This window comes from Zalophus californianus, chromosome 6 (genome assembly GCF_009762305.2).
Source record: "Zalophus californianus isolate mZalCal1 chromosome 6, mZalCal1.pri.v2, whole genome shotgun sequence".
Classification (NCBI taxonomy): domain Eukaryota; kingdom Metazoa; phylum Chordata; class Mammalia; order Carnivora; family Otariidae; genus Zalophus; species Zalophus californianus.
This window is the reverse complement of record NC_045600.1, coordinates 146,047,009-146,065,276: the sequence shown is the minus strand read 5'-3', so window position 1 is coordinate 146,065,276 and position 18,268 is coordinate 146,047,009. Positions and strand designations below refer to the sequence as shown.

At 57.7% G+C, this 18,268-nt stretch overlaps 1 protein-coding gene across 2 annotated transcripts in view; it reads right to left on the bottom strand.

The window, feature by feature from the left end:
• Positions 1–1,968: 1,968 nt before the first annotated feature.
• Positions 1,969–18,268, bottom strand: part of RASGRF1 (Ras protein specific guanine nucleotide releasing factor 1) — a 97,613-nt gene continuing 81,313 nt past the window's right edge. For both annotated transcript variants that reach the window (XM_027571725.2, XM_027571726.2), the window contains 5 exons: positions 16,680–16,877; positions 12,802–12,881; positions 6,800–6,917; positions 5,757–5,825; positions 1,969–3,265 (listed from right to left, as the gene is read on the bottom strand). In XM_027571725.2, the coding sequence (XP_027427526.1) occupies positions 3,173–3,265; positions 5,757–5,825; positions 6,800–6,917; positions 12,802–12,881; positions 16,680–16,877 (558 nt within the window). In that variant the 3' untranslated portion in view covers positions 1,969–3,172. The remainder of the gene's footprint in view (positions 3,266–5,756; positions 5,826–6,799; positions 6,918–12,801; positions 12,882–16,679; positions 16,878–18,268) is intronic.

The window sequence follows — 18,268 nt, the reverse complement described above, 5'->3', positions numbered from 1 at the left end:
AGGGGAAACCGAGGCACAGAGCGGTGACATAACTTGCCCAAGGTCATACGGCTGGTGAGTGGCCAGACGGGGATTTGAACCTGGGCAGTATGGCTGAGCACAGGGCATTCTGGGTAACTTTGGGGTGCAGGGCCTGTGCACTGCGCCGTGTGGAGCTGCTGTCCCCATTTCCACCCACCTCTGTGACCAACCCTGAACCCCCAAAATGCCCCCAGATGCCCCCTGGGGAGAGCACTGTGCAGCGAGATGCCTTCCCATCAGGAATAGACGTACCCCGGGGCTCCGGTGCATCTGCCGCCTCAGGGTCTGCTCATGGGGGGAGAAGGGCCAGGCGGTCCCCGTCCTGAAGCCAGGAGGCCAAGGACCCCCAGTTGGGCTTTTCGCCTTCCTTCCTAGGACGGCTCAGCCACGCCTGCACCTCGGGGTTGTCGCAGTAGCCAAGGCCCATGGAGCCCGGCACGGCCTTCGATGCCAGAAGGGGTAACAGCTCGTGGCTTCGCTTTGAAGAGGCATGTTTCCCGTACGCCCTCCTGTGGACCTCAAAACGCACTGGTTGTCCCCTACCGTAACTGTTCATCCTGTGCTAAGCACTTTCCGTGAGTTAGCTCATTTAATCCTATTCTAAGATGAAGTGTTTTCATCCCCATTTTTCAGATGAAGAAGTTGAGGCTCAGAGAGGTTGAGTGACTTGGCTGGGCTCACCAGCAGGTAAGTGGTGCAGTGGGCGGTCACCACCAGCCGGGTCCTGTGGAACCGTCCCTCTCAGGTCACAGCAGAAGTGGGCTGAAGAGTGCCTGCCGAGACCGCAAGGGCAGGTGCGCCCGCTGGCCACGGGTCCCAGGGAAGGTGGCCCTGGGAGGTTCCGGAAGTGGGTCTTGCCCTACTTTGGGCTTCGTGCCTGTAACTGAGGGCGGCGTGCGGGCCCCGGCCCCCGTGGGAGACCGTCAGGGGTGCCCCCGGCTGCTCCCCCCGCGGCGTGGGTGTGGGGCTCAGACCCTTCTTCCTCGACGCATTCCCGCTCACCCTCTGTCGCCGCTGGGTGCTTCGGGTGGTGGCCAGGAGCTGCCCTCCCCTCTGGGAATTCTCATTCCCGGGGCTTCCCATGGCCTGATGTCCCCCATCTCACCTCCACCTCTGTGCTGCACGCTCACGCTAGCCGTTCCCGAGCAAGTGCACTTTCTCACGCTTCTGGGCTTTCTCTGCCTGGGGTGCACCCCCATCTGCTCTGCCTGTCGCCCTCGCCTATCCCACCACCTCGTAGCTCTGTGGGGCTTTCTCCAACCCCCCACCACGTGCCCTTTCCTCTTTTGCGTCCCCAAGGCCCTTCCCGCCCCATCATCTGACAGAGGCTCAAGTGATCTCTCTCCAGAGACTGAAAGATGCTGCAAATCCTTTGCTCCGCTTCCCATTAGGAGGAGCAGCTTGGTCCCCTTCTCTTGTGACCCAGCGGGCCTTGGTGACATGCTGGATCCCTGGGATGTTGGAGTCTGAGGCTGGGTCATAAGTAGCCTTGCAGCTTTTGCCCGAGCCTCTTGGAAGGTGGCTCTTGGGACCCAGCAGCCACCCCAAGGAACCCAAGCCACAAGGAGAGGCCAGGTGAAGGTGCTGGGTGGACAGCCTCAGCTCAGCCCCCCGCCAACATCAACTTCCAGCCACTGGACGCCCCGCCCAGTCGAGCCTTCAGTAACCCCAGCTGCTGTGACCGTGACCTCAGGAGAGCCCCATCCTCAACCCCCAGGACTCAGAAACCTAACAGAAACTGTTTCAAGCCATTAAAGCATTGGGGTGGTTTGTCCCAGGGGTAGCAGATCACCAAAACGGTCTCCCTCATCAGACCACGAGTTCCCAAGGGCGGGGTCCATGTCCTTGTCCCTCTGGATCTCTGGCCCCAGCCCAGCAATCTGCTAAGGACCAGGGGCTCCTCAGATACCCTTAGAGTGAATGAATGAAACCCATCAAAAGTCACTGTTCACCCTGAGATAGAAGAGATTTATTAGCAAGAGGTAATCAGGAAACATATATTTTTACAAAAATGGAAATTTCTTTTTTTTCCAAACAAGCTGTAAGTTGAAATATTGTAGGACTTGAAATAGAATTCTCATACCACTAGGTATTGCTTACAGCAAAAGTTGTTTGTCTGTCGTCATGAGCATGCCTGCCGCTTGAGTGAACCCGCGCTCTCTACTGTACAGTGTAAAAAATCGACGGTAGTATTCACAGAATAAGCACTACGGTACTACATTCCTGCTAGAAGGCGCTCAGACAGGACCACAGTATATGCGATAAAAACACTCGGTTATTGATTCCCTAGTTCTACGGTGTGGTACTATTTTCACAAAGCAGACAGACTCAGAGCATCTCAACGGAAGCTTGGAGTGACCATTGGGCAGCTAGGAGAGGAGGAGTGACGTGTTCTGTGTCCCCGACTTGCAGTGAACGCCGGGCCGCGGTCAGTGCAGGCCAGCGCGACCTTGTGTTGTGACTCCGTGTCCCTCGGGGTGCTCCGGGGCCTCGCCCGGGTTCACGGAGACGGCTACTCATGCTGCCTGGTGTGAGTCCTAGAGCGCGCAGCACGCAGGGCCGGCGCGAGGTGGTGGTGCTGGTGTCACGGGGCATGGTCCTCAGTGGAGGGGACACCCCTCCGTCCGGGTTACCGGGAGACGGGGGAGCTTGGACCCCTGTGATTTTGGCTGAAAAAGCTGCTTTGGAAATTGGCATCACCGTCAGCGGGAAGATCTGTGAATGACTGGACTTCAGGGTGCGGTCCCCTCCCGCCTCCCCCCACCCCCCAGTTAGAACAACTACATGGAACATGCTGGGAGGACACCCGGGGGTGGGGGGCGGACGCAGCCCGGGGGCCGGGGCCGGGGCGGGCCGGAAGCAGGACGGCGCCCGGGCTCGCGTCTGCACGGGCTCCGTCCTCCCTTCCGAGAGAGCGAGGGGCCGGGAAGACTCGGACGTCGTCGCTGGAAAGAACCAGGAGCTGCGGGACGCGGGGAAGGGTGACGTCGGAAACGGAGCCGAGCGCCTATTCCGGTCTACAGGAATCTAAGAACGAGAACGGACTGGTGTTCTTGGAGAAGCACAGACTAAAGAGGAAAATCCAGGAACCAGACGACTATGTACAACGTCACACAGCGCGTGTCCGTGGCGCGGCTGGGGCCGGCCGGCTTCAGGTGGGCAGTTTGGGCTCCATGCGGAGAGAGGACTCGTAGAGGCTTTCCTCGTCCATCACGAAGGACCGGTCCAGCAGGTACTGGGTCACCTGAGAGGAGGAAGAGACAGAAGGAGAAGCGGCCACAGGGCTGTGGGGCCTCTGGGACACCGGATGGCGGACGCAGGGCCTGGGAAGCAGGCCCTCTGCGGCGCGGCCAGGCCGGCGCACGCCGCTCACGGGCCTCACGCCGCGTTTTGTCTTCATGTTGTCTCGGTATTGTCATTGAACATCGTCCTGACAGTAATGCTAAGTCACGGTGGGTCAGCATGACCCTCGACTGCTTTTCTTTGGCGGAACACTAGATGAAATGTTTTGGGGCTTTTTAATTTTTTTAAAGATTCTAATTATTTATTTGAGAGAGAGAGCGAGAGAGAGAGCGAGTGGAGGGAGAGGGAGAAGCAGACTCCCTGCTGAGCAGGAAGCCCGATGCGGGGCTTGATCCCAGGACCCTGAGACCATGACCTGAGCCGAAGGCAGATGCCTAACCAACTGAGCCACCCAGGCGCCCAGATTTTGAGTTCCAATCTTGAAAAAAAATCGACCATGTCAAGTGTAGAATCTAAGTGGTGGGTGTCTGGGGGTTTACATGTTCTCTCAACGTGTCTTTATGCTGCAAAGATAGATTTAAACATTAGGTTGACAGAGCTCCAAGCCACGTTCACCCCAAGAAGGAAAGTGGGAACGGGCTGGGTGAGGGCTGGGGCTCCCCGTCTGGTCTCGCATGCCTCACTCCGGGGAAAAACCTTGGAGTGGACAATCCGGAGGACCCACGGCCTGGCTGGGTTCCTACAATTAAATGTGCCTGAGGGGCCAGAGCCCAACCCCCACCCCACCCCCGCCCCGCCGCCCCGGGGAAGCCCCAGCTTCGCCGAGAGTCTTTCCAAGGCTCGTTCGTTTGTCAGCTGTGGAACCAAACACATCACACGTCTTACATCGTATTAGGGCATCTTCGGATGGCTGCTAAAGCAAAATCACGTCTCTGCCGCGAGCGTCTTGGCTCCTGGACCCTGTGCTATCGTGGGGGCGGGAGCGGCTAACAGGCTGGCTCCCAGTCACTGACAAAGGGATGACTGTGTGGTTTACGCTCTCACCAACACCTCCAGGAAGCGGACTCCAGACGTCACAGTCTAGGTTAGTCCACACCCGCTGATAAAGATGTGAGTGTCTGGAGCTCCAGCCTCCTGCCAACACCCCTTTCTAGATAAACCTACAGAAATCTGGACACTCAAGCCTCCTGGGCACCAGCACACGGACCAGCTAGTTCTCTCCATCACGAGCATGCTCAAGGTCGAGCTCCCACAGCTCTGCGTCAGGGGAGATGGGCCGCAAACAGCAGCCCCAGGAAGCGGTCAGGGACAGGAGAAGGGGCCCTGGGCCTGATCCAGAGCCTGGCACGTAGCACGTGCTCAAGAAATATTTGTGGAATGAGAGAATGAACACAGAGCAAGGGGAAAGGGGTAACTTGATAACTCACTGGTTCTTCTCAAAAACATTCTCAGAGGGCAAATCTGCTGTAAAGGAAAGTGAAGCTTGACTTTCTGGGTTGCGTGGGGGTCAGTCTGGGGCTGGACACTTTGTGAGCTGTGAGCTAGAAGGCTGAGAGGCTCTGGACGGGAGGGGATGGATCTCCGGGCAGAGAAGGGATCATAGGGCTGGGAGCCAGAGTTTGGGTCAGCAAGTCTCAGTGACTTTATCTGTAAAATGGGGCACATGGTTCAGAGAGTGAAGTGAGATCAACATGCTGTCTTTACAAACGCAAATTAAACCAGTTCTGTAAGCTCCTTTCCTGGCTTCCCAGGGTCCCTCAGGACCAGGTTCCGGATCCTTCCGGGAGCCCAGGCTCACCTGGCTCGGCCCGCCTGCGGCAGCCACCCCCACACACGCCCTCCCCACCTCCCGGAGCCAGTCTTGCTCACAGGCCCCCCACGCGGGCAGCACCCCTCTGTGTGGACCTGCGCGTGCTCTCTGCCGCCCTGGTGGTCGCAGCCAAGGGCAGACCCAGCCTAAGTGCCCATCACGACAGAGCTGGCTAAGTAGGTGCTCTCTCTGCCGCTGTAAGGCCAATGGTCTCAGAGACAAGCTGTTGAGGAAGCAAGGGACTCGGAGCAACGCTGCCACGTCAAAGCAAGTCAGCTGGGCGAGCTCCTGTTTGCACAGAGATGGGGATCCCGCTGCCTCTGGCGGGGGACTTGGTCGCGGGGGAGCTTTTCACCGCCTGCCCTTCCCACCTGTGACTTGTGCAACTAGGGAGCGTATTCCTCTTCAAAAGGAAGTTGTAAACGCTGCCTCCCTCGCCTGGTGGGGGATCAGACGGGATCACCAACCATCTCTGGCCTGGAGCAGCAAGGTCGGCACCTGCTGCGGGAAGGTCAGCGGAAAGGGGAGAGGGAGGGCTTCCTGGCTGGTGTTGGAGCGGCGCCCAGGGGAGCCCGCGAGCGAAGGGGGTTGGATGTGGAGGCACGAGGGAGGAAGGGGCGGGTGGTCCAGAGAGAGCACCTGTGTGAGAGCCGGAGGGACGGACGGTGCGTGGGCCGCTTACCTTCACTTGGTGTTCTATTTTATATGCAGTTTGTTGAAACTGGCGAATCTCTCGGATAATATGAGATATCTGTGAGAAGGAGGGGAGTCTAAGAAGACAGTTTGCTGTCTCCGTGCCCCCGCTTCGCAGAGCAGAAGGGGCACCAACAGCCAAGCCTGACGTCGGTCTCCTAATTCCCAGACACGCCAACCCCTGGGAAGCCCCACCGAGGCAGGTGCTTTCCTTTGAACCAGCAACCTGTTCCCATGGGTGAGACTGGTCAAAACTCTACAGGTTAATGATGCAAGGGACAGAAATGGTATCGTTCCACGAGTGGGGCACGCTGGCCAACATCCCGAAGCAGCCCCCACTTCTCAGCAAAGGTCAGGCCACCTGCCACGTTCTGAATGCCCGCTGTGGGCAGGCACCCCGCGAGGGGGCCCTGACCCGGCCCCAGGACAGTGCTCCCGGCTTGCGTTTGACCGAGAAGCCCTTCTAGGGAAGGAAATCTTCAGTGGAAGCCCATCACACAGCACCGACCCAACATCCCGTGAGAAGGCAGACAGGCTGGCTCCAACTCTGGCCCCCGCCCCCTCCCAGGCCCCAGCAATCTCTGGGAAAATTTGAAACCTATTCGCTTGCGCTTGGGAGGTGCTGTGTTCATGATTTTGTTGGGCCCCACGAAGCAAGTGTCAGTATGGACACTAAAAGAAGGGGTGCAAATAAAGGCACAGGCCTTGGGTCAGACAGACGCGGCTTGAGACCCAGCTCTGCCCTTCACCCGCGGAGTGACTGTGGGCCGGTCACTGACCCCTCGAGCCTCAGGTTGCTCCTCTGGGGGGTGGGGCATACCATGCCAAGAGCACCCACCCTTCCGCTGCAGGCATCATCCGAGGGGGTGCGGGGAGGCCGGCTGGCGGGGGAGCCCCGGCTCTCGCTGGAGGAGTCAGACCCAGGCTTCCGAGAGCACGTGCCCAGCGGAGCAGACCTGGTGGTCCTGGGACTCGGTTCTGGGCTTGGACGGCACCCCCCCCCCCCCCCCCCCGCCGCCCTGGGAGACTCACCATTCTCATCTTGGAGAAGTTGACCAGGCCGTCCTCCGTGTAATTGGGCGTCCCCTCTTCGATGAAGGCCAGGTCGGTGAGGTACATCCCCAGGTAAGGGACACAGGGGGGGTCACAACTTCGAAGCGAACGGCATTAAACAACAGTTTTTCATTTAGAACCATGAGCCTCTGCTCACATAGAGCACCCTGCATGCATCTTTTGCTTTGTTGGAGGCAAAGGGCTTTCTCTTCACTGGGAATCACGGGAACTCTCGGGCCCAGGATTGTCAAGTGGCTCTGAGGGCGACGGGGTGACACGGAACCAGCAGGCCCGGGGCCTCTCCACCAACGGTCTCCTCCCTCCCTGAGCCAGAAGGCCCTCCCCTACCTCTCCGCCCTGTCCGGGATGCAGCCCCCTCCCCCGTCTCTCCAGTGAAACTCTCCATCCAGTCCTGCTCTAGAGTCACCTCCCGGTGGGCTCTGCAGCCCCCGCCCCGTTCTGCCAGCTATGGTACCCAGCCCCCCGCGCCATTCCGCTCCTTGAGACGAGATTCTCTGCCTCCACATCTGGCCCCACGGGGATGTCCTGCCCACCCAAGCACAGGGGTGCCTGAGCAGGAAACCCTGGCCCTCTGAGGTCACCCTCCTGCAGGTGGCCTCTGGGCAGGGGGTTGGGGGACAGTGTCCATGACAGGTGACTTTTTTGGGGGGCATTTTTTGGGAGATGGGGCCCAGGACTGATGGACTACACCTCTTCGATTTGTGGCTCTGAAGCAGGGGCTTTTGTTACGGCTCTGTGGTGGCATCTTCCAGTGCCTCTGGGTGGGGCCAGGAAAGGGCCTGATTGAGTGATGGGTCCGGTGGCCACCATGTTCTGGCAGAGCTCCGGGGAGTGCCCTCAGGGGACCCTCACAGTGTCCTACAGCCTCCTCTTAGCTCAGCACCCAGATGCAGGGGGCTCTCCGCACGTACCTGCCGGTGCAGCTGACCCCCTTCCTAGACCCTCCGACTTTTGTCTCCTCCAGGCCACGTGGCGACCGGCCCCTCTAGAGGCCGGGGGGTGGGGGGCAAGAACAGAAACCCGGCCTCCACCCCGCGCCGGCTGGCTGTGTAACCCCCGGCCAGGTGTCCGGGTCCCGAGGCGCCCCTCGTGCAGGCGAGCGGGTGGCGAAGGCGGTGTTCGGTGCTCAGACAGTGGAGTGGGGCCAGGGGACGCTCTATTAAATAACACTGATTCCTACGGTAAGAAGCACCAGATTTCCATCTGGTGGTGGTATGGCTTTGACGCCTTCTGACGCTGGCCATTTCCTCCCCCACTTTCTCCTCTGTGAACAAGTAGCAGCAGGGCTCAGGGTGTTGGCACAGACCAGGATCCCAGCCGGGACTCCGTAACGTTGCTTTGTTCCCACCGTATCTATTTATGGCAGGAACCTTGTGTGATGGCAAGTAAGGCGGTTTTCCGTTTACTGCCCTGATAGCGTTTTCCTTCTTAATTACATTGATTTTTGGGGGAGCGTGAGCTACTTATAGGGAGACCTGCTAAGTGAATGTAAATACGGCTGGCGCATGGGTGGGAGGTGGGCCCTTGAAGTTGTGGGGAGAGACCGGGGACACGGCAATCGGTTTTGGACTCTAGGTCTGGACTCTTTCTTGAAAATAATTTAGCAGGTGTTGATCAGATTTTTTTTAAATAAAAAAAAAAAGCAGAAGTAGAATAAAAAAAACCATCTGAGTTCATTGCATGGACCAAGAGTATACGTTGCTTTGTGAAGTTTTAGTTCCTGTTATGCATATATGCATTTCTAAAAAAAAATATATATATATTATATATATATATATATATTTTTTTTTACTGTGGGTTGTGATTTAAAAAAAAGCCAGACCTGCACGGGTCACTGGCAGGCGTCTCTGGGTCCCACCAGACAGTCTGTGACCATTACAGGCCCGGCTTTCCACATCCCGCCCATCTCCCTGCGAGTCTGAGGCATGGGCTCAGGGCGGGCAGAGATATAGTTCAAAGATGGAGAAGGAGCCCCAGGGCCGGCGGAAGGGGGCAGCTTGCTGGCCAGCGGTCTCTGACAGGGCTTCCCAGCTCACCCTGCTGGTTCTGCACCTGATGGGGTAACTTGGTAACCCGAGGCTTGGAAGCACCTCTTGTCTGGGATGGAGGGGGGAGTGGGGGGGCCATGTGGCTGCAGAGTGTTCCTGGGGGCCTTATGAGGTCTCCGACTGTCCAGACTAGTGGGAAGGATCAGGCATTCCCCTGACCACGGTGGTGGCTTTCCCTGACCTATTTATGGCGGCTCACAAGCCACACGGCCGACATGTAAGTTAGTCACTTGCAAGTGGCATCACCAGCCCCATTACCACTCTGTCCCTACTCCCTGCTTCCTAGTGAGGTGCTTCGAGGAGGGGCCCGGGGAAGAGCACACGAGGCACTCGATCACGTGCATGCACATGTACTCGCACGCACAGCAAATCCATACACGTAACCAACCTACCAAACCCAGAGGCGTGCCGGTCACCGTGTGGGGTCACCGGCGTGGAGGTGGCAGGTGGGGGCAGGTGTGTGGAGGAGAGGGCCAGTGGAGGGTCCCCAGAGAGTGCCCCTGTGCGGGGAACTGACCTGAAGGAAAGGCAAGCATGCTGAGGGCCCTTATGTCTGGCTAGCTCTGAGCTTTCCCTGGGGGCACCCCGGGCCCTCTTGGGTGGGGTCTTGCCCTGCCTGGATCAGGGCCCACCCACAAGAGCCGGTATGGGGTGGCTTCCTCTGCTGACAGACCCCCTCACATGCCCGTACCTGGGGTTTTAGGGAAAAGAGAGGAAAGTGCCCCACTTTCCATTCTAAATGCTGCCTCTGGCTTTCTGGGCAGTGCCTAGATGTGGTCTTGCCTTTCTGTGGTTGTTTGGGGTCCCCAGCTGGGATGTTTCTTTCCACCAAGAAATTCTTGATGCTGTCAAGGGGGACGGCAGAGATCACAGGGTACCAGCAACTGAAAGTCAGAGGCGGCTGCCCATTGGGCTTCCACCGAGGGGCCACCTCTCCCTTCTTCCTCCTCTGCCCTGCCCCGGCAGGGGGACGGACCACTCTCCCACCCACTGCCTCTGCTGCCTCTGGTTAGGGCCCTCCTCTTCTTCCCAGGGAGGTTGTGAGGGGCACTCAGGCTGGGCTGTGTGGCCCGGAACCCCTGTGGCCAGGGCCCAAGCCTCTGGCATGCGGTGCAAGAAAATTAGGCACTCAGATTTGGGGGAAAAAATTGCCATGGGGCAGGAGTGGAGGTGGGGCCCAGAGTCCAGTCTTGTTTTTTGCCACCTGGACACTAACTGCTCTGTTGTCTCATTAACGGGAGACCAGGCTTTGCTGGGTGGGCACAGGCAGAAAATCAAGGCGGGAAGAGGTATTCGGGATGTTGGAGCCCTTGGACTCCTTGTAACCCCACAGATGGGTGGATTTTCACCCCTGTGAAGAGGAGGGTCTGGTGAGGGGCTGGGGGTCAGCCAGCCGACTGGCTCCCCCATGGCCACCCCTGTCTTTCACTCATTCAGCAGCCTGCAGCGAAAGCCCGGCCCCCGGGGTTCCTCTAATGGCAGGCTTCCTAGTCAAATTAAAGCCAATGTGCGGATAGGCAAATGTGCGCTGGGTTAAGATTAGACCGGGGGGGGGGGGGGCGGCAAAACCAGAATTGACCCCAAAAGGGCTGGTGACCAAATTTTACTGACAAATTTAGATCTCAGCCAAATCCTGTGGCACGGAGCTGTGGGAGGCTGTGATGGCTGGCAGGCTCACAGGAGGGGACAGCCTCACGGGCTCCTCAAGGTGTGGGTTTGGGGAATGAGCAGGGCAGATGACGTCATGCTCAGGGTGTCCGGGCAGGGGACTGACAGGTGCACACAGCAAGTGCCGTAGGTGGACCTGGGGGGATTTAAGAAGGTGGGAGAGGGGAAGAGGGGTCAGATGGAGGGGTGAAGTCTTGGCTGGTAAAGGTAATAAGGCTCTTCCTTGTCATAGTGTTGTGGGCTGGGACCCACATGGTAAGGCTCAGCACGGCTCCTTGTCCGGGTCACCAGCTGTGCCCACAGACTGCCACTGTCCCCTGCCTGGTGAGATGGACCCCCGGGGCCCACACGGCACGGATCTACCGGGAAACCACAGCGCCTCTGGAGAAGGGGCACAGGACACATCTGCCCCGTGTCTCCCCAATCTCTCGTTCCCCACAGGGCTTGGCCTACGCGTCCACAAAGCAAGAACCTGGTTTGCACGAAGGCCTCAGCCCCCAGAATGCCTGGAGACCCCGCCGCCCCGCGTGGCAGGGAGTGGAGGTGCCTGGGAGTCACTGACACAGGCCCAGGGGAAAGGGGAAGACAGCATGGGGACCGAGACAGAACAGGGGCCATGGAGGCGCGGAGGTGGCGGCGGACGTACGAGGAAGCCGTGGGAAGGCAGATGGAGGGGCGCCCGGGGCGGGCGAACAGGTTGGTGAATGCACGATGCGGCAGCCCTCACAAGCACAGCCCAGGGGGCTCCGCGGAGCCCAGGCACCAGAGACACAGCACAGATGCAGGTGGGACATCTGTCTGGGGACAAGTACATGGAGATGCGTACAGCAGTGCCACACGAAGCTGGCAAAGGGCGGGCCGGGGCAGCGGGGGGCCAGTGAGGAGGGCAGACAGGGTTGGCAGCAGGGTGTGCAGGCCTGCCGGGGGTGTGGGGTCTGCCTCGTCCCCAGGCCCTGGGGGCAGTGACCGTGTGGTCTGTCCTGACGGCAGGACAGGTGCTCGTGGGCTCTGTAAGGAGCCAGGACCCCCGGGTGGCGCAGGGTCTCTCCACGGGGCGCGGGGAGGAAAGGGTGAGGCCAGCCCGGCTCAGCCCACGGAAGGCTGGCAGAGCCCAGCGCAGCGGCCCGAGGCGCATAGCTGCGGGGGGGACTGTGAGCGCGTCGCGCATGAGTGGCCACGGCGGGGACCGCTGGGTTGGGCTCTACTCTGCTGGGACAGCCACACAGGACGCGGCCTAGGGCAAACCGAGCGCTGGCCTCACAGGCTACTCTGTGCCAAGTTCTGGCTCTGTCACCACTGCCCCAGGGCCTCAGTGTCCTCGTCTGGAGAAGCGGGATGGGAGAATCTACGTGCAGCGGTGGTTCTCTGGGGGGGGGGGGGTTTGCCTCCCGGGGTAGTCGGCAACGAGCGGAGGCAGTTTCGGTGGTTAGAACTTGGGGAGGGGGTACTGGCATCTTGTGGGTGGGGACCGGGGCTGCTGCTAAACATCCTGCAGGGCACAAGACAGCCCTTGATACAGGACCATCCTGGTCTAATGACAAGAGGGTCGAGGCTGGGAGGCTCTGCAAACAGTAAGGTGCAGCTGTTGGGGGGGCTCTGCAAACAGTAAGATGCAGCTGTTGGGGGGGCTCTGCAAACAGTAAGGTGTGGCTGGGGTCTCTGCAAACAGTAAGGTGCAGCTGTGGGGGCACTCCGCAAACAGTAAGCTGCAGCTGGGGGGCTCTGCAAACAGTAAGGTACGGCTGGGGGGCTCTGCAAACAGTAAGGTACAATTGTTGCCCCAACCGCATTTCTTTGATTCTAAGATGCCATTTTCTGCACAATGCGGTCTTGTTTGGGGGACTAATTCTCAATTAAAAAAAGGAACGCAATCACATTAAATTAACACATTGACCTTAGGGCATATTCTGATGTCAGAAATACTAAAACGTGGGCAAGCGTGCACGTCAGAATGGAGGCCTCTGCATCACAGCTGTTGGGCTCATGGGGACGGTAGCATGCTCCCCCTACCCCCTCCTCTCTCTCTCCCGGGAAAGGCCACCGAGACTCTGGGATTTCTCCAGCAGACCACAGAGGACGAAGCTGACCCACCCTGGAGGTCTGGGGTGCCTAGGGGTCTTGTGGGTAGACGGTCGGACAGACAGACAGACAGACCTCCTGCTCCAGCTGATGTGGCCCGTGAATGCTTCTGCAATGCGGTTCTACGATTTAAACAGTAATGGTGACAAAATGACACACACTTACTTTTTCAGAGCTTCTCTCAGATTCTTAAATCTGCCCTCTGATGATACAAGCTTTTGGAGCTTATCAATCAAAGCTTTTGTCTAGAAAGAATTAGAAGCATTTACTAACACGTGGCACGCACTGAGGCCCAAGGCACCGGCCCACACTCCACGGGCTGCCCTCGGGGCTCCAGAACCCCCTCTGCTCTGCCCCATCATGGGGCAGGGCGTTTCTGGGGACCGCCTGAGTCTGGGAACCTCACCCCCCAGCTCCTGACGAGTCAGACACGGACCCTTGTCCTGTGTGTCTCCAGCATACACGCACCCTTCAGAAACACAGAAGTGGGGCGTGGGGGACCTGGAAACCCTGGGCACCCTGCGAATGGGGGGTGGAGTAGGGCTTGGCAACTGCAAGGAGCCCCCCTCCAGGGCAGAGCTCTCTCACGCACTGCACCCCAGGGCTGCCGATAAGGGTTACACCTTCACCTGTAGCTCTCAGGACCCCACGTGAATGTAAGAATCGAGAAGGAAGATGGCAGACGAGCTGATCCTCTAGAAGAACAGGCTTTGCAAAGGAAGAGCCAACCCCCGGCCAAGGGTCCCGTCTGCCGCACGTCAGGCTGGAGACTGGCGTCGGCCTAAGTGAGGCCGCCCTGGGTCCGGCTTGGCGCTCCTTTCCTGGTGCGGCCGGGGGGCCCCTGTGCCTTGGCGGCCCCCACTCCCTCATTTACACAACGAGGAGGTGGACTAGAGAGCCTGCTTTCTAGCTCCCGTCCTCAAAGTCCAGACCATGGCCGAGGGGACATGGGCCACAGCCCCTAAGCTTTGGGCCAGACATTTTCTGAGAAGTCTGCCCCCAGAAAACGACACGACGGGAGAAGAGACCCACGTGTGCGTCCCAAGGGGCGCGGCTGGAAGAGCACCCCCTTCCGGTTGCTCCCCGACTGGTGAGAGGCGTCGTCACTGGTGTGGACCAACGCTGCTCAAAGCAGAAACGTGTTCCGGATCCCGTGAAAGGGACACACACAGCCACGGGCACGGGATTCTGCTTCCTCCCGAACGGCTGCCCTCACGGGTCTGTCCTGAAGCCTGGACGCCCAGGCCCCCCTCCGCCCCGGCGTCTCGGCGTCCTCCCTGCACTTCCCCAGAGCTTTCCGTCCAGGGCTGCCGCCCCATGCGCTCCTCCTTCCCACCCGCCTGGGAGGAAGGACCTGAGGCGTGAGGCCAGATGCGGCGGCTGAGAGTCCGAGACCCGGGGGCCTGGCTGGGCGCTGCGGCCAACCTCAGCGAGCACACAGGCAAGGCTGCGTACCTCGCAGGGCGCTGGGTCTCCACGTTCCCATCTGGAGAATGGGAGGGTAGGCCCAGGTATTCCCTAAGGCAGTAAGAGCTCAGATATCCTAGGACCGTGGGCCCCACAGAAGCTAGATCAGGAGGCCCCAGGGGCCACGTAGCTCCAGACGAAGTATCACCCGCCAGTGGTCGTGGGAACCTAGGGAGGGTATGCTCACATGTGGAGGTTTGGGGTATACACTTGGGGCCAATCTGTGGCTGTGAGTTGGGCATGCTTTGATTCCTTCCACATCTGTGTTCCTCTGGGGCGTCGCTCTGTCCAGGAAGGAGCTCTGCAGCCTGGGAGACCACTGGATTTTCCCAGCCACTGCTTAAAAAACTGAGTTCCGAAGCCACTCAAGTATCTCCTGGTGGGGCCAGGAGCTCAAGAGGACACAGGTCCCCGGGCCCCTGGGCGTCTCTGCTGCGGGCAGAGATAAGGGGCACTTGGAATATGTCACTGAACCCAGAGACCAAGCGAGGAGCCTGCCTTGGACGTGGTGTGGAGGACAAGGGTATTCACAGAGCCCCCGGAAGCTCATCCCTTCCCGTCCACCAAACAGAACACTTCCGGATGGCCAAGGCTGCTCCCTCACAAAGGGGCCCCGAGGTATTGTGGGCCAAAGAGAGACTTCTGTCCCCCCAAGAAGGCAACCATCCTCCGGAGGGGCGATACACAGATCTGTTAGTCATCTGCACCCGGGAGGGCCCCCCCCTTCAAGAGGATGGGGCAACGGATGGCAGAAGAGCAGGGTAATGGAGCCAGAAGTCCCCACCTAAGCCTGACTGCTTGACTCTTGCACGGGCTGGCCTGGACTTGGACCCAAGGCTTTCCTGCTTTGGGCCAGCACATTCAAGCCAACGATGAAAACCCGATGCTGGGGCTGTGTTTTAGGCCCTGCTAAGAAACGTAGCCCCTCTGGTGGGTCTCAAGTATCCACAGGACACCTGCAGAGGGACAGCAACCGTCCCCGGCTGGTGCTGGCCAGGGACTGTGCAGACACATAGGGCCCAGCCGAAGGGCTGGGAGAAGCCAGCAGGGCCCAGTCGGCCACAGAGTGTGCAGATCTGCGTGCGCTGTCCAAGGCACCTCTGACGTTTGGACCCAGGTCCCGAATGGCATCTGAGAATGCAGGCCACGCCATGCACCTTGACCTCTAGCTGCCCTCCATTTGCACTCCCCTAAGAGAACGGAAGACTTCGGGATGGTCAAGGTGGTTCCCTCCCAACTTCAGACCACGGGTGATGCTGGGGAACAAGGCCAGGAGGGTCACGGAGCCCCCAGTGTGGTGGGAAAGTGGGGCTGGTCTGAGGGCAGGGGGAGAAAGATGCGGGCCCGGACCAGGCCCTCAGACTCTGCCACCTGCCCTGCCTGAGCCCTGACAGGCCAAACCAGCCTGGATGATTCGGGGGGTCCCACAGCAGCCTGCTCAGCCCCTGGCTTCAGGAGTTCCCAGCGCCGCGTGCCACCCACGGCCAGATGTGCCCACGCCTGAGTTCCCGAGCTCCAGCCTCTGTTCTTTCTGGGAGCCCCTGCCCTTGTCTTAGCCCTGGCGTGTCTGTGTGTGAAGAGGCAAGAGGTCCAGGCTTGCCAGGAGCAGGGCCAACCCTGTAACACGCTGTAGGCTCACCGTCACCGGGGCCAGGGTGGCCAGATACGGGGAGGGGCGGCACCCCAGGCCTTCCTGAGTCTGGCTGCTTAGCTAAGGAAGAGGAATTTATAGACCTGCTGCCTGCCTGGGGGCGCAGGATCGTGACCTGCCGCTGGCATGGGGATGGTGGGGCAGGTAATGAAGAGGAGCGAGGGGGACTCAGTGTGCAAATCCAGAGCTGTCCAAATGAGACAGGCCCCTTGGAGACACGGGGCCCCACCGAGCCCACCCAGCTGCAGGACCACGGACTCCGCTGCCAAGTTATCAGTGCCTTTAGAGGCTTGCTCGGCCCTTTGGCGGTGCCTGTCCAGCCTCCTGCACACGTGTAGGCCGGGGCTGGGGAATCCACCATGTGCACGAAGGAGGTGGCCCCACTGTGTGCTCCTCTTAGGAGAGCTGCCTCTCCCCACAGTGTAGGGAACTTCATCCCCGAGGAAGAATCCACATTTCAGAATCATGTTCTGAATGAATACAGATCAAGCTCACATTTAAGATCACTGATTATCCCTGGTCATCCCTGGTGGCCAAAAGGGCTGGCGAGACTGGTGTCCTGGGAGGGAACTCGCAAGACCATCCGGCCACCGTCTCGGCGGCCCTGCAGACCTGGACTGGCACCCGCACGAAGCCACCGCTCTTGTCCCAACACAAGGAAAAGAGCACTGGACCAATCGTCACTGTCTTACGTGCCCTGCTTTGCAGTGTTAATTATTCAAGTGGGAATTCGAGTTCCATGGGTCCCAGTGCCATACTGGTGGGCCCGACACCTGGTCCCAGTGGATATAGGAGAAGAGGTTCACCTGGGAGTGTTGGCCCTCACCCCGTCCTTTGCCCACCTATGGATGTCCAGAGGCCAGCACTCTGGTGCCCCAGCCCAGCCAGCCCCAGGCAGGCAAAGGTGCCGGCTTCCCGCCCGCACCTGCTTAGAGACTTTGAGCCACGTCTTTTTCAGCCGGAATATTGCGCTCCGGTTCATGGACGAGGTGATCTCCAGCACAGCATTATAGTTGTGTAAGCAGCGGCATATGTCGGCCACGGCCACCCATTTCTCGATGGCGCTCACTCTTGCATTGATGTCCTCATTGCGGATGATTTCTGAAGCAATCAAGTTGCTGATCTTTAAGCCCATGCAATAAGACAAGAAAAAAATACGAGTCATAAGTATTGCAAAGCTGATAAATCACCATTATTTGCAGATGATAGGATTGCCTGTTTGAAAATCCCAAGACAGTGCTGGAACATTACCAGAACAACTATCAGAGCTCGTTAGGGTGGCTGGTTAAAGATTCAACATACAAAAATGAGAAGTTTTCCCATGTATTGGCCATACCAACTGGAAGACACCATGAAAAAGATCTTCATGATCCCAATGGAAATGTGTAAATTACCTAGGAACCTAAATTGATGCGAACTTTGGAAGATCTTACATAAAAAAATGTACCTACATAAAAAAAAAAGGTTTTAATTATGAAGAAAAAGATCAAATTCCCAAATGGGAATATAAATATACCATTTTTCAAAACTAAGACATGACTTTAATGCAATCCAATAGACATGAAATGGGAGGTTTCCTGAGAACCTGACACAGCGATTCCACGGTTCATCTGGAAGAATAAGGGAGAGCCAAGCTCTGTGACAGTCTCCACTGTACAACTGGGGCTTGGGGAGGACCCATGCTTCGTGGCACCCCGGTCTCACATGTAAAGTGGAAGGGGTCTCCCTGCCCCCACAGACAGGCACATTCACAGGCACAAATCAAATGTGGGCAGGACTGGGGGCAGTTGAGGAGCTGGGGCGTGGGACCAAAGCATTGGTCCAAAGCATCCTTTGCAATTTCCTATGAATCTATAATTATTAAAAAAAAAGTAAAAGAATATTTGTTATAAAAAAATTAAGGTAATAAAAGGACATTTACAGATGAATAAAAACTGTAGGGCTTTACTGTCAAGAACTCTTTTCAAAAATAGTTTCTGAAGGATGTATATCAAAAGGATGGATTGTAAAACTATTTAAGAATGGAAACCCCTGAAGAGAATCAGGAAGGAATGATAACGCAAAATAGTACATATACTGTAAGTCTTAATTACATTGAAGTGATAAAGGTTTCTTTTTTTCCACCACAAATATTGAACCCAAAACCAGTTTTATATATAAGTTATACAATTTTTTTAAAGGAGTAGCTCAATAGAATCTTCCAGAAAATAGAGAAAAAAGAGTATCTTATAACTTATTCTATGAGGCCAGTATAATCTCAATACCAAAACCAGATACAGACAATACAAGAAGGAAAATCACACACCCGTTTGTTTAACATACCACGTCCATGTCAGTTTGTCCCCGGAACGTGAGGGTGGTTGACTATTAGAGAAAAATCTGCATTCACCACATTAGCAGACTAATGGGGGTAAACCGTAGGCCCATCTCAATAGATGTGAAAAGAAGTGTTGATAACATTCATCATTTATCTGTGGTAAATACCATTAGCAAACAAGGAAAAGAATTTCTTTA